The sequence below is a fragment of the Typopeltis vanoorti genome, chromosome 7 (assembly GCF_054136105.1).
Source record: "Typopeltis vanoorti isolate ZY-2024b chromosome 7, IOZ_Tvanoo_1.0, whole genome shotgun sequence".
Taxonomy (NCBI): domain Eukaryota; kingdom Metazoa; phylum Arthropoda; class Arachnida; order Uropygi; family Thelyphonidae; genus Typopeltis; species Typopeltis vanoorti.
Genome location: NC_143555.1, coordinates 118989590 through 119012245, shown reverse-complemented (window position 1 = coordinate 119012245; position 22656 = coordinate 118989590). Strand labels below are relative to the sequence as shown.

Genomic DNA, 22656 nt, shown 5'->3' with positions numbered 1-22656 from the left:
ATCTAGTGTGAATGAATTTAAGTGAAGGTATGACAGCTGGTTTATGTGTATATATTATATATCAAGTAACCGAAAAAGTTCATGCATTTTTTATAATAAAAATTACAAATCTGCAGAAATTTTCATAAAATGTTTTATTCATTAAAATAAGCACCTTCACAATCTACAACTCTTTCCCAACGAGATACAAGTTTGTAAATTCCTCTTTTATAAAACATTTTTTCTTAGAAGTGATAAACCCAGCAACCTCTGCTTCAATCTCTGTTTTATTGTAGAACTGTGTATTTCTCATGTGATTGTCTAGCACCAAAAAAAAAAAAAAAAAGTGATAATCGCTTGCCAGGAAAATATGGAGAATGAGGGAGTATCTCCCATCCTAAAGCACAAATCTTCTCATTAGTAAGTTTTGCAGTATGAGGTTTTGCGTTGTCCTCTAAGAATAGCACTTTCTTCCAATTAACTAGCCCTGCCATTTCTGAAGTAATACATCCTGCACACTAGAGTTGCATCAAGTAGATCTTGGCTGTAATTGTTTGACTTGTAGTGAGAAACTCATAGTGGACAAAACTGGCTCCAGTCTACCACCCATAAAGCATAATCTTGTGGGGATGAAGTGGCACCTTTGAGGTGTGCAGTAATGGATTGTTTAGTGACCACCAATGAAAAGTTTGCTTCCTGTTAGAGTACAAGATCCATTTTTTCATCACAAGTGAGCAAGTAATCCAAAAACAACTCATTTTTATGACATGAATGAAGTGAAGAATAAACTGATAACCTTTGAAGTTTATTGTCACCTGATAATGCATGTGGGACCCATTTGCTTAGCTTCAATGATTTTCCTACATGATGCATGTGTAATCGAATTGTTTCACTACTTACATTAAACATTTGTGAAAGTTCTTAACATGTTAATCTTGAATTATTTCAACAGCAGCAGCATGTAACTCGTCATTATCAATAATGGAGGGTCTTCCTGAATGTGGTGCATGTTCATATGATTCATCACCAGAAACAAATTTTTTAAACCATTTCTGTGCAATATGTTCTGATAATGCATCTTTTCCAAATACCACACATATCTTATTGGTTGCTTCTGAAGCCTTCAAACCAAGTTTAGATTTATTAAGCAAAGAAACCTGATTTACACCAGATTCAACTGACCTTTTAAAAAGGTTCAAAGTCACAGAAAAAGAGTACACACCAAGTTAGAGTGCACCGATTGACTGACACATAAAATCTTGTGCTTTGCAAACCACTACAAAATAAAACAAGTCATTGCAGTGAACTCTACCAAAAACTGCACGAACTTTTGTGGTTACCTGATATATATGGATGTGTGTGTGTGTGTGTGTGTGTGTGTGTGTGTGTGTGTGTGTGTGTGTGTGTGTGTGTGTGTGTGTGTGTGTGTGTGTTCGAGTATCATATCCCTATATAGAGTATCATACTCCTATCCACCCACTGTTGGATTTTACTTTTAAACAACTTTACCAATACATTGACAACCACTCCTGATATATTAATTGCTCTGTAGTTTGCTACTTCTCTCTTAGAGCCACTTTAGTCTTGGAGATAAGATAGTTCCCTTAATATTAGGTAACTATCTTATCCTCTTTCCACTGCCCTGGAACCTTCCCAGAGCTGAGTCTTAAAGACTTGCACATTCCACTGCTCTATTCACATTGACATTTTTCAATATGCTAGGCACCTCTTGTTCATCTATACCTCAATTCTGACAAGTGCTGCTGTCATATAGCAACTGTACAATCTCCACCTGGATGATACATATTTGCAAAGTGATTACTCAGCAACCCAACCATTTATTTTGCTTCTATCACCTTCCCACCATCAGCATTGATCAATCATCCTACCATTGTCATTTTTCCTCTTACTTGCTACATAACAAAAAACCTTCTTTGGATTTTTACTTATATAACTTCTTTGGATTTACTTAGCCTGCTTAGCTAATTTACTCTTATAATCTAATTTAGCCTTTCCCTATCATTCTAGTCAATCTTCTTGCTTGCACTTTGTATGGGTCATAAGTATGCTGATGATCACCTTGATTTTTATATTTTCCGTTCACAGTTTTTTTTTTAGCTTGCAGCTCTTGCTTTATAATTCTCTTCATCCACTTTATCTCCACTTGGTTTATCATCCTTAACATGAGCATGCAGTCTAATCCTGCTCTCAAACAATCCCTGACCAATTCCCTTGTACTACTGACATTCTTTCCTAGTTGCTTCTCAAGCTATATTGCTGCTCCAAGATGCCTCCTAAGCTTGTCATAATTACCAGGTTTATAGTTCAACATAAACCCTTTTTTTTTTGACAGAGAATTCCACATGATTAGCAATTTCCTAGAACAACATTGCATAATTTCTCTCCTTGATTGGAGGCAAAGTGTCTACCTTGGCTATGGATATATCTTCTGATGTTGTTACCTGATCCAGAACACCTAAACCCCTGGTCCACTCTATAACATGTTGTTTCAGGTAATTATCACTTAGCGACTATATAAATTCCACTTCCATCTTGCTATGCCCCTTTCATCCCTCCAATCTACGTCTCAATAGTTGTCTCCCATAATAATTGTTCAGCTTCACTCATCTTCATCCTCATCTTCCTATGGACCCCTGGCCTATAACAGCAACCAACAATATATTTTGTCCTATCAGCTTCTATTCACACCAGAGAGCCTGAAATGAACCATATCCTCAAGACCTAAAATCCTCTTTAACATGTTTGCTGCAATGCTACTTCATCATAGTTTGTTCCTGTATGCCAAGCAATTTCACTTCTTTAGGGTCAGTACGGGTAATCTCGTTGCCGGCGGTAAGCGTCATATGAGTATACTCGTAGCTGGCTTGTGTGGCTCCTATACCAACTACGAGTATACTCATAGTTGGCAGCGAACGTGTTAACTTCTAATTTTGCTAGTTGTATTTCTTCAGCATTAACAATACCCTACCTCCTGTCCTGTTCCTTCTATCTTTCCTGAAAATACAATATCCTTTACATTCTATTCGTGTAACTATATAATTTTCTTTTGACCAGGTCTCACTGTTGCCTAAAGGAGGCTGCTTAGACGGATAAAAGAGAATAGTGTGAGAGGAAGGGTAGTAAGCATGTTGCCTAGGTATGACTGTGGTGAGATGAGGCGGAGAGCAAGGATTATGAATGATGTGTTGGCTGAAATGTGTGAGGAGAAGGGAGTACAGTTTGTTAATGCATGGAATGAGTTTGAAGGATGAAGTGAACTATATGAGAGCGATGGACTGCATTTGAGTGGTTATGGTGTGATTGACTTGGAGAGACTACTGCTGGAAAGTAGAGAAGTGAGTAAAGAGAATGAATCAGATCAAGTTTGAAATGATGTGGAAGAGGAGAAGAGTAAGACAGGAGAGATTGGAGAGGTGGTTATGAATGGGGAATTGAGTGGTATGAGTATAGAAAATAAGAGAATGGGTGTGCAAGAGGGACAGGGAAACAGGAAGGCTCAGAGTACACAGCTTGAGAAAGGTGGATGCTCCAAGAGGATGTGAGAGAGCATGTGTAAACAGGAAAGGAATGGGATGACCTGGGATCAAGAAGAAACAGTTGGAGTTGAAGAGGGTTCTAAAATGAATAAGCAGAAAGAGAAATGGCCCCAGTTGAGCATTGAGAGATCACATCAAATGAGTGGTATCAGTGGAACTAGTTGTAGATCCAGAAATGAGCTGTTGTGTTTGTATACAAATGCTAGAAGTATAAGAAACAAGGCAGATGAAATGGTTACTCTAATTGCATGTGTTCACCGAAAGATTGTTGGAATAAGTAAGATATGGTTGGAAGAGGACGACATCCTGCCAGGAATAGAGATGGAAGGGTATGATGTGTTTCATGAGGATAGAAGGTGTAAAAATGGAGGGGAGGGCTATTGATGATAGAGAAAGAGTTATATCCATACAAAGTAGTGATATAAGAGGGAAATAGTGCCAGTGGTTTTCAGGCAGTATGGTGTGAGATAGAGGTGAATGGAATCAAATACTTGGTTGGATGTTGTTATAGACCAGGTAATGTGGACGGTGGTGATAATGAAATGTATGATCAAATTAGCCAAACAAATAAGAAAAGGTTCATCATTATGGGTGATTTTAATTATGGCAATATAGATTGGAATGAAGAGATAACAACTGGAAGTAAAGAAAATGAGTTTCTTGAGTTTTTCAGGGATAACTACTTCAGACAGTATATAACAGAGGGCACACGAGGATTGAGGGGTCTTGGATTTGGTCATATCATCAGGGGATGTAATTATTAATGAGGTGTCAAATCATTCACCAATTGGTGAGAGTGACCATGAGGTGATTACCTGGGTGGTTGCCAGCAGTGTGAGGACCTCTATGAGAAAAGGGTATATGTGGAACTACAAGGGGGGAGAAGTGATAATGAAGAGCTCTGGAGACAGCTTGTGGATATAGCATGGAATGAGGAGTTAGCTGGAAAAGAGATCAATGCAGCTTGGGGGATTTTCAAAAACTATTTAGTAGATACAATGTCTAACTATATATTCCAAGGGTGAGAAGGTTAAATAAGGTGGGCGTGAGATGGATGAATAAAGAGATTAAGCATGCGATACAGAGAAAAAGGGCATTGTGAAGGCAGCATAAGAGAAGTAGAAATAACCAATTCCATGAAGTCTACAAAGACCAAGCAAGGAGGGTGACTTGGTTGGTGAGAGTAGCTAAAGAGAGGTATGAACAGCAGTTAGCTAATGAAGCCAAAAAAAATACTAAGGAGTTCTTTCGATATGTAGCCAGCAAAAGAAAGAATGATTATGGAAAAATGACATTGATTGGAGAAAATGGTATAAAGACATCTGTTGCAGAATGTATGGTGGAGATACTCAATGACCAGTTCATAAAGGTCTTTCAGTCTTGTGAATGTGACTTCATGGTGAGATTGAGAGCAGTTGATGATGGAGAGGAGAAACTGACTGTAAGTGAGCAAGAGGTGTATGGGGGAATTGAGCAAACTAGATGTTAATAAGGCTGTGGGACTTGATAATATATCACCACATATTCTGAAAGAATGTGCCAGGGAGTTGACACCTGCTTTGACATATTTTTTTAATACGAGTCTTGCACTCGGTCAAGTTCCTAAGGAGTGGAAGGGGGGCAAGATTGTGCCACTTCATAAAGGATGTGATCGAACTCAAGCATCAAACTATAGCCCTATCTGTGTGTCAGGTGTTGTGGTTAAGTTGTTGGAGAAGCTTGTGAGAACTAGGATCCAAAGTTGGGTTCACAACAATGGTATAATCTTTGATGGACAGCATGGATTTGCTAAAGAGAGGTCATGTTTTAGTAATCTATTTACTTATTACAATAAAGTGTGCTTCCTTTGACAGAGGAAAAGGATACACAGTAATATATTTGGATTTCACAAAGGGTTTTGATAGAGTACCTCATGATAGGTTGACAGTCAAACTAGAGCTGATGGGGTTGGATATTAGATTGGTGCATTGGATTGGAAACTGGCTATCTGATAGGTATCAAGAAGTTGTGTATGGGGGGAGCGATATCCAGGAAAAGGAAAGTCACTAGTGCATAGTGGATAAGGATCTGAAATTTAGGGGACACATAGCCAAACTTGTGAAGACAACACAAAGGCTTCTGGGAATGATGCACAGAGGACACTGACTTGTAGAAGTAAGAAGATTCTTGTTCCGTTGTATAAGGCTTTGATTAGTCCCCGCATGGACTATTGTGCCCAGATTTGGTCACCTGGTTTTCAGAAGAATGAATAGACGTTGGAAAGGGTCCAATGGCGACTGACTAAGGTAGTTTCTAACCTCTGGAATGTCGAGTATGAGGAAAGATTGAGAAGATGTAATTTGCAGAGTCTGGTGAACAAGAGGAAGAGACGAGATATGATGGAGACCTACAAGTTAGTAAAGAGTTCTTATAGGATCAATGCTGGAGAAGCTCTACAGGAAATAGTGGGAGATCAGGAGAGAACCAGAGTCATCCCTGGAAACTGTATAAAGTGGGTGTGAGTAGGGGAGTGAGAAGGAGTTTTTTGTCATGCAAAGTTGTAAATGATTGAAATGCCTTGCCTGAGTGTGTGGTGTCTGTGTGGAGTTTGAGTGTGTTTAAGACACAGTATGATGAGCTGTGTGTGTGTGATAAAAGGACCTCCCAGATGAGTCTTTGACTCCATGAGGTCTTGGGGTAATAATAATAATAATAATAATAATAATAATAATAATAATAATAATAATAATTTTTGACAGGGTCAAGCTGTCCAAGGTCAAAATATACCCTCCTTTATTTCTGTTACATCTGGCATTCATGTACATGCATTTCAACCTTCCCTTGGATCCATAGTTACCTTTATGTAATGTCATTATCAACCCACTGAAATCTGAAACATGTGAAATCATTCAGCATTGCTGTACACACACACACACACACACACACACACACACACACACACACACACACACACACACACACACACACACACACACACACACACACACACACACACACACACTCATTTATACCAGGGGGGTGGCTTAGCACATTCTTGATTGCATCCCCCACCAATGCCTCCAGTTTCCCAGTTTTGTGCATCCAGACTCACTATACAACACTTTCTCTAAATGTCTAACTTCAAAACCATTGAAATATAGTCTATCAGGCATATATGTCCTTTCATCCATCCAGTTCTCTTCATACATCTATAAACTGCACTCCATTCTTTCTGCAGAATCTTCTCATTGACTCATTAGCAATTGTGTCACTTTTCAACTCTGTCCTATTATTTGGAGACAGTTGACTCTCTATCTTTACTTCCTTACTCTTCATTTTCACTTCTTTCAAACACTTTGATATCCTCTCTCATTGCATATTTCTCCCCTTTGAAATTATTTGTTCCTACTAAAACAATCAACTCTTTCACTCCTTTCTTCTGCAAATCAACAGCATCACTAACATCCTTGATCTTCACACCTTGGAAACATGCTTTTATCACTTTCTTATTATCTTTTACTATTAAATCTCCATACAATGGGAAACCATAATGCATAAAATCTTGGTGATGATAAGAAGAGAAGGAACAATGATACAATTTAGTCCTAAAAGTTGATAAGAAGTTATCAGATTAATGTGAAGCAAATTTTCATAGAATGTATAGGTGAGTGGTGTGTGAGTAGGGAGAATGAGGAGTTTTTTTTTTCTAGTAAGTGGAATTCATTGCCTGAAAGTCTAATGAAAATGTGAATGAATATGAGTTTAAAGTGTGAGATTTGAAGAGCTTTTCATGTGAGAGAAAGAAATTCCACAACTTTACCATAGAAGTCTGATGAGGATAATAAATAATAATTAGAATTTGCATTGTAATTCCCTCTCTCCTCTTTCCTCTAAACCTGTTAATTTATATACAGTCTTATTTATCTTCCCTTCAAAAATTCAGAGAACTTTCTTTCTACTCATTCAGTCACTCCTTTTATGGATTTAGTCTTGTTGTAGTCTGTTGCTATCAATCAAATGACCTTCCATGTGTGGGAAAATTAAAATTTCTCAAGAAGTATGTCTAATTTGTAAACAGAAGTTCAAATGCACTCCTTTTTCTATATACAAATGCAAGGAGCATCAGGATAAAGGGAGTAAATTTGTACCATCGATAGCCTGTTCAAAGATTATTGACATGACTTATACCTTCTTAAACTAGAGAATTTGGAAGAAACTGCATTGATGGTTTCGAGAGTGTATGGTATGAGGAAGAAATGAGCAGGACATAATATTTAATGGAATGTTGATATACACCAGTGAATATAGACATTGACAAGTAGTCTAAAATCTTTGGTTATTTTATATTATGATATCAATTAAATCTTATAATTAATTCTTGTTCGGCTTCATCTTTGAAAAATCTGCTAATTTTGTTATTGACTTATATGTTATGTTTTGCTCCTTGTCTAATCTTAATCCTTGGTAGTACTTCAAACTTATGGCCTCTACTAATATATTGCTCGAGTGTGCGAAACTCTGATAACAAAGACAGTGCCTTGGGCTAGAGTCAAATTCTTTGTTAGATTACTAGTGATCAATCTGATAAAAAATTTTGAAAATTTATTTGTTTAAGCTGAGCTACCAAAATTTACAGGATAAGAGAATTTTCTTTATCCAAGATTAAAACACTCAGTATGGCACACAATCCTTAATTCTCTATCTTATTCCTATACTATAATCATATATGTTTCTCACTTTGCAGTCGTGAATATATCCAAATACATACACATAGGTTCTGTTTATGAGCAATGCATTGAATTTAGTGATCAGGCAAGTTATTTGTTTGACAAGAAAAGAATTTATTCATTACTAAGAAAAAGAGATATACAATTGTCATTCAATAAATTCAACTGAATCTAGCATATAGATTCTATTAAGCAACTCAATATAATCCCTTAACTTATCTTGAACTTTTCAGGGACCACGTGCCTAGAAAGAAACTTACCTCTTAAAAACTTAGCTTATTTTAGATTATCATAACATAAAACTCAGGTTCAGGAATTACCTATTAACATTAGATTCTAGAATTACACTCTATAACTTAGCTATGTTCTCTAGCACAGAGTAATTGATCTCATCTAATGGTACAGTTCCTAAAATCCTGCATTACTACATAAAGTACAATTCCAGTTAATTCTCATTCACCATCACAAAATTTATTAATTTTCTTCCTACTAGACATATAGAAAGTTCTTACTTGGTCGCGAAGTTGGGATCTCTCTGGCTTTTACTTTTGAACATCTTTTGAATTCCTGTGGCTTGTAATTTCACATCAGTTTCTTCCTAGACGAATTTCCTTTGCTGCTATATTCCTCTGGCCTTTGCTTCTCATATGTAGGGCTGGAAATACGGTCACGATTCATTGCCTACGACTTTGCGAAGCTTAGCTGCCATTGTCCGACCTCGGATTTCTGCATAATCTCCTTGGGTTACATTGACTTCATTGCCGTCCGGAGTCCTAAATCTCATGTCGGAATTCTACTTGCCCACATAACTGCACACGGATACTCCACTCCCAACCATACTGGAACTTTGACTCTCAGGAAACAAGGAAAAAAAGCCCCCTTTTGACTTTGTAAACTTCTATATATTTGGCTTTGATGACCTCCCCGCTCTTAAATCATCGTCCACTCGGCACCTCAATACTCTGCACCCAATACTGTTACTTGTCATTGCATTTCGACAGGAAACCCCTTCGCAACATTGACTTTTGCATTTGTGTTAGCATCAGGTAGCGAATTAATCCCCTTATTTTGTCTGGAACTTTAGCTTGACCTTGGTATACTTATGCACAATTCACCACATATACAATTTCTATTTTTCTCATATACAAAACACTCAATAATACAATATTCAAAATTTAAAGGAAAAGACATTAACGTTATTTCATTTACACTCAATTTCTCTTATTAACAGATAAGTATTTTAGCAGGATTTCTGATACTTGTTGAACAATAGGTATTATATTGCTAAAATTCCTTCTATTCAAGATTTAACAGTAGGAAATGTTTAGGCAAATTAGTTTGACAAGGGCAAAGCATGTGATGATAGTGGAGAATTTTAACAATAGTAATAAAAATTGGATTGTGGAAACATCTAGTAGTAATGGAACAGAATTTATTCAATTCTTGAGGGGTAAATGTCATGGACAGCATGACATATAGGAAACAAGAGGATGAAGAGCTTTGGACATAGCATCACAGGACCTGATCTGATTGTGACTACGATGTTATACTTGTCCCCAGTTGGTGAGAGAGAGAGAGAGAGTGATCATGTAATCTTGGCTGTGAGGATAAATAAGCATACTAAAGTATTGAGGAAGATGAAATTTATGTGTATTTATAATGAAGGTGATTATAATAGACTTAAAAACTAGCTTGGGATAATTCCATGGATAGAAGAATATGAAGGAAAAGAGAAAAATTAGTAGTGCATGGGAGCTAGGTACTAAACATTTATTAAAGCAATGGTAAATTGCATACTGTGAGTGAAAAGGTGAATGGATTTGGTATGAATTGGATGACTAGGGAAATCAAAGAGAAAGGGCAGATGAAAAATATGTCATGGAAAAGTACTAGCACTGCAATTCAAGGAGAATCCAAAGAAGTTCTTTCATTATGAGTCAGTAGGAGAAGAAATTATATTGGATGAAGAGCTTTGCTGGATGAAGACAGTAGTCACTTGACTAATACAGATGATGTAGAACTGTTTAAAGATCACTTTATTAGGGAAATCATTCTGATAAAGCAGAGTTTATTCCTAGAGAGATGAGGAAGGTGCAGTGATTAGAAGGAGATAAAGAGGATGTATTTCGAATAATACTAAGTACTCAAGATGTAAGCATTGTTTTGGGACTGGATGAGATTTTAACCCGTTCTTTAAGCAAATTTGCCAAGGACCTGACCATTCTATTGAACTCACATATCAACAGAATGGAAGACTGGCAACTGTTTGACTCTCTGAGGATTGGAAGGAGAGTCAGATGAATGTATAAATCTATAGACCAGTTCATATTCCTTCTCTGCATGTTAAGATTTTGAAAAGATCATTAAAAGTTCATATAGAGAATTGGGCAGATAAGGGTAATATTATTTATGAAGGTCATCATGGATTTGTTAAAGGGCATGCTTCCATTTCTATTCTAGTTACCTTTTATAAGTAACAAGAGTGATTGGTGAAGAAAAGACATATATACTATAATTTTTCTGAATTTTGCAAAGGCATTTGATAGGGTTCCACATGATAAGTTGTTATTAAGTTCTAACATCTGACATTAATGTTGGATTAGTGGAATGCTTTCTGAAAATATTAGAGAGCTAACAGCTATGTATGGGGAAACAATATTGAGGAGAAGGGAGTAGAATTCTTCAGAGCTCAGTACTAAGATTGTTATTATTCAGCCTTATGTCAATGATACTGTCACTAGTTTGCAGGTGATGAAGATGAGAGGGTTATTAGTCACAATGCTGACATTGTGGTCTCTTCAGGAAGACTTGATAAGCTGGAAAAGTGAGAAAATTAATTTAATGAGGGCTATTGGTGCAATGCAGGCCGATGTAGGTTTATGAAATTTGAGATCCACAAATGAGATGGTGCATATTCTCTTGGTATAACTATAATTGAGGATGCAGAAACAAAGGATCTTGAAGTGATGATATATAGAAACTTAAAGTTAAGAGGGGGGGGACATATTGCATAGTTGTTGAAGACAAACCAGAGATCTCCACCAATATTGAAAAGGGGGGTTTGACCAGCAGAGATAAGAAAAGGATAGTTTCATTGTATCTAGCCTAATCAGATCATGTTTGGATTATGGTGTTCACATCTAGTCAATGGGATTTCAGGGCAAAGTGAATTTTCAGAGGGTACATTAGTAGCTTTGCAGAGGATATAGACATAACTTTGTAGAGTGTTTAGAGGCAAATAACAAAAAATGGTAATGGTACTGAGGACCATTAGTTGTGAGAATAAACTGCGAGCTTGTGAACTGGATGAATAGGAATGACATGATTGAGATATTTAAGCTGTTGAGATGAATTTATGTCCGCTGGTTAGCCAAGTGGCTATGCTTCACAACTATATGCCTGGGAAAGGAGTGTCCTGGGTTTGATTCCTGCTGCCGATATGAGGAGCTTATGGATCTTTCTCAGACATAGCCAAGTTAGTCGATCTTGGGCATGGACAGCAGGGTTTTTCTCCCCAGTTTATCTAAGGTTTTCTTCCCGCAAGCAGGCAAAACGGTCCCATGAACACATGCAACTACAGACATAGGACACACCGGGAGGCACAGAGCTAGCCACCTTATCCTTGGGACGGGTATGGCTTAGAAGGGCTAAAGATAGCTCCATAACAGGCCACTGGGCCTAATACTTGAAGAGAAGAAGAAGAAACTGTTTATCTTACCAAATGTTTTTCTGATGAATTTATCAGATAAACATTTGGTAAAATTTTTCTTCTTCTTCTTCTCTTTTATTACTACTTTATTACTACTACTATTATTACTACTACTACTGCTGCTACTACTACTATTACTGTTATTACTAATGATCATGATATGTTCTCAGTATTTTTGCTGTTTATACTCTAAATTTCCACTTCTCACCTATTATCAACCCCAAAATCCATTTTTTAATCTGTTTGTTTTTTAATGAGTTGAACTGGATATAAACACATATCTCCCATTAACCTTCTTAGCTATTATAAACAGCAAACTTAAACAAGAATGGTCTTTGCCAGCCTGATTGACTGAGTGGTTATCTACTCCAACCTACAGGCTGCAAGTTCAAAACCCACTGTGGACATGGATTGTCTCTAGGTGATAGATGAATTTTATTGTTGAGTGTGAGACCACCATCCTGCTTATTGGAACACTGAAATGGCTTAAAAAAGTTCATTCATTTGGTCTAGAGCAGGATTTCCAGACCAGGTAAAAATCAATTTCAAAAATACACAATAAAAATAAAAACTGATAAAAATAAGCAAAAAAAAACTGTAGCCACCCATGCTACTAATGTATGATAGGTTTTCAACCTATTGTGGGTGAGAACCCCATGAAATAAACAAACAAATATCCTCATAATCATAAAAAGAATCCTGTGACACACTTATTCATCCTTCTAATCTGGGATACTATACTCCCATATACATCTTGGATTGTATCCAAGATCTATATAGGATAATTCCTATTCAACAGCCAGTCTTCTGCTAGGCTAAATCTGGTATCCAACTCCTTTTGCCTCAGTTTAAATATCCCTGACACTCCTCCAATTTGCATGAACTGATTTGCAATTTGAAACCTCATTTCCTTACTCCTATACAATAGTACTATTTTCTTTTCCTTTCACTCTTTTCAAATATTCTTTTTGCACCATTCTCATTAGACCATTTGGTAAGCATTATTATCAATTGTCTAACACTGTTTTTTTAATCTTTTGTATTGTATGGTTCTTGTTAGTTAAAGGTAGAATCGTTAGAATTTTTGTACCCCGAGGATGCCAACAGCTAAAGTTTGGTGAAACTAGTAGGTTTAATAAATATTTATTAGTTAACACTTGATCTATTGTCCAAATAATTACTCTGAAAGGGAGTATGTTGCAGCCAGTAAGGGAAACAAAAAAAGGTGAAGAGAAGATCAGGAACATTAGTAATGCTTAAAACATATCAGAATGTTATTCAAGCTATCTTCTTCTCTGCATTATGCCCTCCACCAAGTGGCTGTTCACTGCTAGACTTGTGAAAGAAGGCTCTGGGTTCCCATCAGATGCCATATGGTCACTCTGTTTCTTGGTGATGTGCCACACCAGTCCTTGCCAGGTGACCTGTTTAATGCTTTTTCTTGCCTTTCCTAAAACCTACTTGTTCCTCAGGCATCTCTGCCTCAACTTTGGCTTCAATCCTATTTAGAATAATCTTTAATAAAATCTTACTTGCATGAGAGATTCACTAATAGTGCTATAATTCTTATACAATCCTTCATATCTCAATCTTATGTAGTAATATGAAAACTGACTTCTTCCAGTCTCTAGGCCATGATCCTGACTTTCATATCCTCATAATCAATCTATGAAACTCTTATCCTTCCATCCCCTGTGGCCTTAATTAACTCTGCTGGGATTCCGTATGCATCTAGGGTATTATTGTTGTTAATCTGTTTAACTGCTTTTTCAGCTCTTTCAACCTCTTCCCTAAGTGGAGGATGTTCCAAATTGAAATTTTCCTGATGAGAGGATTCCTTCAAATTTTCCTCATCCTCTCTGCTGCACAGTTCCTCACAGTACTCTTTCCATCTGTTTTTGATTTCCAGTTCTTCTGTTAGTACTGCTCCATTCTTGTCTTTGATGACATTCAATTTGGGCTTAAACTTGTTTTATCACAAACTAAATGATGACCTGGTTGGCCAAGTAGTTAGCACAGTGGTTCTTAACCTTTTCAAAGTCACAGAACACTTTTGATTATAAGAAAAATTTGAGAAACACCAAAAGCATTAGGGTCATAAAACTAATAAAAATATGCATGGATTCACCTTTTATAAAAATGGAACCTATTTTAATGTGATACTTGAGCTTGTCAGCTTTTGCAGATTTCATCAATATCAGGTCTAACGTGATATAGACACGCTCATCTCTTTGTCAATATTAGTAAGTCTTTCACGCTTTTTATTTTTTATATGGTTAATATTGAGAAACCGAGTTCTCACAAATATGATGTTGAAAACTGTAACAAAATGTGCAGTGCTCTTGTGGAGATAGCTGGGTATTCGGCTTGACAAAAATACAAAATTCCTCAAGAATTATTTCAGAGAATTTCATTTTTAGAGCATGATCCGTTGACAAGGTAACTAATTGTTCTTCTTTATAATGAAAATTCACAACTCAATGTATTAACTGTGCCAAATGGATTTTGTATCCAGTCATAATTGTGTGTATTCAAGGAAGGAAAGTAACTTGAAATCTTTTCTTTTAATATTGTTAATTCTTCTGTTATAACGGAAATAATTTCCTTGATATTTTTATTTAGAGTAGCCAATTACACTCAGAACTGTCATGTAACATCTTTCACTGGTGGAACACTTGTAACCAGTTCGTGGAACACAAGTGTTCCAGGGAACACCTGTTAAGAACCACTGGGTTAGCATATCCACTCTCCAGTCAAAAGGCTGAGTGTTCGAATCCTGCTGTAGTCATGGATGCACGTGATTGTGTGTGTGAAAAAAATACTAGTGGTGGTGGGCGGTTGATGGCATTGGTGTAGTTGCAGTTCATTGTAGTTGGTGGATTGAGTGGTGGAGACAGAGAGTTGTAGAGTAGGTGCCCTCCCTCGATGAGTCTTTGGACTCCCTGGAGGTGTCACTTAATAATAATAATAATAAATGAAAATATTTTATGATTGTGCCTCCTCATGTGGAACTCTCTCTCTTCACATTTATTACCATAAAAATTTTTCCTCTCCTGCCTGATGGCTCTTCTCACTTCTCTATATAATCTCTTATATTGGTCCTATGTCTCTTTGTGTCTCCAACCACCTTCTTTCAGCTAAATCCCATGTTGAATCTGTGATTTCTCAGTGATGAGCCTAGATACTTCTTAGCTGTATCCTGTGTTATTACCTTATAACTCTTCTCTAGCATTTTATTATTATTATTATTATTATTTTTTTTTTTTTGACACCTCCAGGGAGTCCAAAGACTGATCAAGGGAGAGTGTGCCAACAGCATCGAACGATTGTCCCCTTCCAACTACTAACCGTGCTCAAACTTACTTAACTGAGCCATTAGTAGCAGTGGCTCTACCAATCGACCAACCTTTGCTGGCAAAGGTTGGTGAGTTATTCTTACTAGTCCCCAAAAGATCATCCAAATGAGTTAATGTTTCTTCTGTCAAATACTAGAGATTACTCTGATATCCAGTCTAGTGGGACAGGCCTGACTTGGATGGTTTTGGAGTATCAGTATTGCTTTGGTTCTTACTAGCTGATGGCCTGTACCACAGTCTGCTCCAAGACAAGTATGTATATTAGAGATGCTTGTCTTCCACTGTTGGAGATCCAGGATGTAATCAATTTGGTGCCTTGACCTATCAATGTTAGATGCTCAAGTATAGGTCCATCATGGGTGTTTCTAGAAGCAGATGGTAATAATAACTAATCTGTTAGCATGAGAAAATTCCAACAATCTTTCACCACTTGTGTTACGTTCACCCAAACCAAACATGCCACACTCAGACCTAACTCTTGTACTCTGGATTCAGATAATTTTTTTTTGACTAATTAATTGTGGTTGCAAGTTTTTCCACTTGGTTGTACTATAAATTAAAGATACCAAGAAATTATATTCTTGGTTTAATCCTTTATCCAAGTGTAAGCGAACAAGTTTGCCCCTGAACTATTTTCAGGACTGAGACAACTCATAAAGAAGCTAATGACTTCACATCACTTGCTTTAGTATCCCATAATGCAAAGCACATCTCCTTGTGGACATATATAATGTCATGCATTATGGGAAGGGTCACTATCCAGACTGGTTTCCACCTTTATTGAAGTCTCATCAGTGGGAACTAGACCAAGAGGTGATACTAAGGTTGAAGTAATGCAGAAGTCATATTTTCGTATACAAGTAGCCGAAAAGTGTCATACCTTATTATTAAACTACTCTGTATTAGAGAAACTTGCAACAACTATCTCTAATCCAGAGTAGTTTAATAATAAGGTGTGACGGTGTACTGTAGGGTGGGCCATCCAAAGACCCACTTCCTCCACTGGCCCAGCCTTGAATATACAGTATTTATTGCATCTGTAATCTACCATATATAGGGGAAACAGGATGCACAACTCCTATCAGACAAAAGGAACATAAATGACACATTAAATATAATAACTATGGTGAAGCTGGCCTTTCTGATCATGCCCTGAACACTTTACATAGAATTGACTGGAAAAGCACCAGTTGTTTACATCACACCAAAACATGGTATGGACGCAAATTTAAGGAAGCCTGTGAGATTCTTATCAACCACCCCAATCTGAACAATAATGATGGTCTAAAAATCCTAAGCATATGGAAGGCACGTATTCTACCCATGAAACCTTTCTCCCTAAGAGCTAACTATAAACAGGACTGTAGATAATCCAGAATCTTAAATCTAATATAACAATTGTCATGTTAAAAAAATAGGACACCATTTAGAAAGTATTTTACCTTGGGTATAATAAATGTTAAAAATACCAAGCTATTTTAAACCTGGTTTTTACTCCATTTCCCAAGTAAGCAAACAGACAAACAAGTCAAGTTTGCGCCTGCACGTGTTGGAAGTTGCCTTGGTCTTTCACTACTTTGAGGGTCAGCTAGACTTCCAACACGTGCAGGCGCAAACTTGACTTGTTTGTCTGTTTGCTTACTTGGGAAATGGAGTAAAACCAGGTTTAAAATAGCTTGGTATTTTTAACATAGGACACCATTGTTACTGACAGAAGACTATCTATAAGAAAGAATGTTTTTTTCATGTTATCTTAAATAGAATTTAGCTTTGATGTAGTTTCTAAATAACTAATTAATTTGTTTTTTGTTTTTTTTTTCACTAGACGTCATGCCGGTAGAATAACCGGTGATCAAATCATTGTTTCTTTAGCTTACTGTGTGTAATATAACTCAGCTTATCCTTGTATATTTGTATATACTCCAGATAATGATGATCTTAATATGAAGATCGAAACGTCAGGAAATTAAAAGAGTTATTTATAACACAGTTGTAAAGTCCATAATTTCTAAAATAAATGCTGATCACTGTGCAACACTAAAAGAAAGGATCATCCTTGGAAACTGTGCAGAGGTCATTTGATTAAAGAAATGAAAAGATTTTTTTGCTTGGTGGGTGGTGTATACTCCAATACTGAATATCTCAAGGCAAGGTATAATAGTTATTGTGGTCTGTGAGTGTTCAACCTCCTGTAGTGAGTCTTTGGACTCCATGGAGGCTTGGGACATTTACCTCCTATTTATTTACGCATGCTATTGCTGATTTTATGTTACCAATTTGCAAATTGATATCATAATGCATGTGAAACTCTTTTCAAATACTGTTAGCTTTTTTCTTTTCCTGAGTACACTAATAACGGACAACTGTGTGAGATATTATCTACATAAGTTTATTCCTGTGCCTTTTTTAAATATCCAGTGAAATCATACTGTGAACATGGCATAATAAACAGGAATGAAAGCTTATTACTGTATGATGTTTGAAAATCATTAGTAAGGTATGATTCAGTTGAAGTGCTCTTAAACAGTCTTCTCTTAAAAATGAGAAAACAATTCACATTACATGTAAGAAATGAATTGTTTTGTGAGCATATCATACTGTATTTGTATAGTTTGAGATGCCTGTAAAACATTCATGCAATTCCCCGATGATAACACTAGTATACAGAGGCATTGAAACATGGGACTTTAAAAAAAAACAACTAAATATTTCAGGTAGTTTTTACTGATAAGTAATTATTCTTTGTAGATGCTACCGCTCTGCTTTCAAGTAATAACTATATGTTATTTATAAAATATAAATTGAATATGACATTTTTTGTTAATATTATTTCACTATAGATGCCCTATGAACAGGAAATGCCAGGAGATTGGAGTAAGACATTAAGCAGGTTTCAGAAATTATTAGTCCTACGTTGCTTGCGACCAGACAAAATGATTCCTGCAGTTCAGGATTTTGTTCAAGCTAACCTTGGATCTAAATTCATCGAGCCTCCACCTTTTGACTTAAGCAAAACATTTTTGGACAGTCATGCTTGTGCTCCTTTGATTTTTATACTGTCTCCAGGAGCAGATCCTACAGCTGCTCTTTTGAAATTTGCTGATGACCAGGTATAATATAATCATATTATGTAATAAAAATGAAATACTGAAAATAATTCATTATTATTATCTCCACAATTATTCATAATATTACTTATTATCCCAGCTTCCTTTTCATATTGAAAAGACATTTTCAATATGAAAAGTAACCTTACTTTTCAATATGAAAAGTAAGCTGTGGTGACCAAGTAACTTGGCTTCTTAGAAACCGAATTATTGCTTATAATAGGGCAGTTAATCCTATCTACATTGTCTGCTATGTCTGTAAATTGCATGGATTCTGCTGGCCAGTTTGCCTGTTTTGTGGGATGAAAAATCCAAGTTTCTGCAGGGGAAAAAACCCTGCCACCTGTATGACACTGGATAACTCATCTTCTCTTGAAAATACCTGATAAAGGTTCTTTGCATCCTTGATAGGATTAAAACCAAGGTCCTTCCAAACCAAGGATATAATCAATAACTGAGTTATGAAGCACTTTACAGAGTCAGATTCACCATGTGAGATTCACATTAACCATTAATCACACATATCTCTCATACTAATCTTTAAATTCATTTGCTGACAAAGCAAATTGACAAAAAAAAAAAAAATTGCAGCCTTTGGCAACTCATACATCACTCTTAAAGCAAAAAAATCTAGTCCTTATTCATGCTAACCATACTCCTTGACAGTATCTAGAAGTAACCCTTTCTCCTCTCCCCTTCTTATCATGTATTGAAAAACTTCTACATTGGTCCTATAAAGCCCCTTTGGTTATTTATATTTTTCTCTCATAGATGACCAAGGCAAATCTCCTCCCAATATACCATTACCTTCTTCCAGCATGGCTCCTCTGATTTTTTGCCATTAATTTAATGACCATCAGGCAGTTATGACCATCTCCATTAGTTTTAAGAGCTTTAAGGTGAGGACAATGAGATAATAGCTTTATGGCTGAATTTTATCTTCCTTTTAGAAACAGTCTTTGGTAATGGCTTGCTTCCATCCTGTTATGTAGATGCTAAGTGTGTATGATAGATTTTATAGATTACACAGATATCATGCTCATCTGGCATCTACCTAATAGTATGGAAGCAAGCCATCCAGAGCCTGTTCCTAAAATGGAGATAAAATCAGACATCAAACTATTGTCCCATTACATACATAGCTCATGGCAAAAAACATGATGTTAAAAAAGAGAATCATGATGTCATTATATATTAACAGAATTGAAGAATTTAAAATATTTTAAGTTAAAACTTTGAAGGAAACACAGATCTAATCCAAGAAGTTGGAAAATTAAAATAAGAGTTAAAAGTAAAAGTCTTAATATGTTATAATAAGGAAAAGAAACATATATATCATTATAAATTCAGATCTAAGTTCGTAATCCAGGTCACATCTTCAGGAGCCGCTTGTAAAAAGTCATTCCAGTCATTCTGATAAGCACGGAAGATGCATTCTGTTACAATATGTTGCATAGTCTGTCGTGGAGCACCACAGTCACATTCTGGAGATGTTTGTCTGTTCCATTTATAGAGAGTATCTCCACATAGGCCATGATTTGTCTGAATTATATTTAGTACCATCCATGTTTTGTGAGGTAGATCTGATCCTGTGATGATTTGATCACCTTTAAAGATGTTATGCAAATATTCTTTCATATTTTCCTTCCATGTTTCTTCCCACTTTGATAAAGGATTAAAATTATTGGCACTAGTTCTTCTGCTGCTCGTAGTGATGGATGGCGAGATTTCAATCTGTTGACGTTAAGAGTTGGGAGATCCTGATGAATAGGTAGGTTCGGATTACCAGCAATTTTTTTGGAATTCACAGACTAAAGAATTCAATCTATGTAGTTCCGTAGGAATAATGCCTGCTAAAAGAGGTAACCAATATGTTGGGGTCGATCTAATAGAGCCCGTAATTAGTCTTAAGGTATTGTTCAATTGAGAATTGATAATCCTTGTGTGAGGGCTATTTATCCACACAGGAGCCCAATATTCAGCACTTGAGAATACCAAAGCAAGGGCTGTTGCCCAAAGAGTAGAGGCTCTCTAGAACCCCAGGCAGTGCCACAGAGTCTCTGTAGGATATTATTACGTGTCCTTAGTTTATATGCCAAGTTTGAAAGATGTTGCCGGAAAGTGAGAGAACGGTCAAGTGTGACTTGACTCCCAAGTACTTAGGGAATGTATTATATGGAAATATATTGTGTTGTTCAATTCAATTTTTAGTTTCACATTTGCCAAGTTATTATTTAGATGAAAACAAGATATTACCGTTTTGCTCCTATTTAAACAGAGTCTCCTTCTTTTAAAATATTCATCCAGAATAGTTAAGTCAGCTTTTAGAATTTCTTCTGTACGACTTATGCATTTATGCTGTGTAGTTATTGCTATATCGTCGGCATAACAAAATTTCCTTGACATAGTGACGGGAAGATCAGATATATACAGATTGAATAATAACGGAGATAAAACAGATCCCTATGGCAGTCCATTATTTAACTTCCTTTCGCTGCTAGTTTTATTACCTATAGTCATCACTATAAATCTTCCATCTCTTAGCATATTGTTAATAATATGGACTATTCTTTTACATGGGATAATTTTATATAATTTATATAGAAGGCCTTGTCTCCAAACGGTGTCGAAGGCCGTTGACAAATCAATAAATGCTGCTGATGTTTTTAAACCTTTTTGAAAACCAGCTTCTATGCGAGTTACCAAAGTTGGCCCAATATTGTCCCATTGTCTACACCAACTTTCAAAAGTAATGTCTACTTTCAAAAGTAATGCAGAAAGTCATTAATGGCTACCTTCGTAATTATTTAAAAGATCCAACTACTTAACAGTAATCGCCAACATGGATTCCACCAACTTTCATTCTATTGCTGATTTCCTCTTTAGCCATTCCCACCTTTGGATAAAAGCTGTGGAAAAGTTGGGTGAAATTCATGATTGCTCTTGATATTTCCAAGGCATTTGATTGTGTCGGGCATGAAGGCCTTCTTACTAGGCTTCCTTCTTATAGTCTTCCTTCTGTGCTTTGTCATTGAATTGTCACTTTCATCTCTGCTCATTGATTGTATGTTATAGTAGATAGTTCCCCCCTCACAAGATTTATAAATCCTGGAACATCTCAAGAGCAAGAAGTACATTCCATTCCTCTTCCTTATTCAAAAAATCTTGTAGTACCAAAGTGATTCAAGCTTCAAGATCTTCCATAACCAGTGTCGTAAACATGGATCTCCTAACTATTTTCATATGGCTGTGAAGATTATCTACCGAATTAAATTATGAACAAAGTACATTGTTAGAATGTTTTTTAACTTGGGTATATTATGTGTTCAGGATACCAAGTAATTTTATATAAACTTGGTTTTTAATCCTATTTCCCAAGTAAGCAAACAGACAAGTAAGTCAAGTTTGCGCCTGCATGTAGCGTGCAAGTCTGAGGCAACTCGTGGTAACGTAGTGCCATATCGAGGCAACTCGTGGTAAAGGTGGATTAAGTTCTGATCACTTTTTCTTAGTATTTTTCTCCTAATGTAAAGCACATCCCCTGGTGGAGATGTATGATGCTTTGCATTAAAGGCAATGGTCACTACCCATACCAGTTTCGACCTTTATTGAGGTCTCGTCAGTGGGAGCCAGCATTTCCTTAGCATTTTCAGGTGGCTCCCACTGACAAGACCTCAATAAAGGTTGAAACCGGTATTGGTAGTGACCATTGCCTTTAATGCAAAGCATCATACATCTCCTCCAGGGGATGTGCTTTACATTAGGGGAAAAATACTAAGAAAAGTGATCAGAACTTAATCCACCTTTACCACGAGTTGCCTTGACTGGCACTACCAAGAGTTGCCTTGGACTTGCACTATGTGCAGGTGCAAACTTGACTTACTTGTCTGTTTGCTTACTTGGGAAATAGGATTAAAAGCCAAGTTTATATAAAATTACTTGGTATATCTTGAATACATAAAGTACATTGTTATTACGTTACTGTACTTCAGTCCCAATTACTTTTGATAATGTTCTAATCTCCAAACATGATTAATTTTTTCTTCTTAAGTTTCTTCTACTTTCTCTATCTCTCTATTCCCACTCTCCATTACAATTCCTAAAAGTTTAAAATCTCAAATCCTCCCAGGCTAATGTTGATTTCACTTTTGGAGTAGTGGTAAACCCAAATCTTCCCTAATAATTTTCAGCTATATCTAAATTACAATATTTAATTGATGACTTTTCTCTCTCTCTCTCACA

The 22656-nt window shown here is 36.4% G+C and overlaps 1 protein-coding gene across 1 annotated transcript in view; it reads left to right on the top strand.

Annotated features, from left to right (window-relative positions):
• Positions 1-22656, top strand: part of Dhc36C (Dynein heavy chain at 36C) — a 1350914-nt gene that overhangs the window by 1107610 nt on the left and 220648 nt on the right. Inside the window, 1 exon segment of the mRNA XM_090395101.1 lies at positions 18148-18417. Within this exon segment, the coding sequence (XP_090251227.1) occupies positions 18148-18417 (270 nt within the window).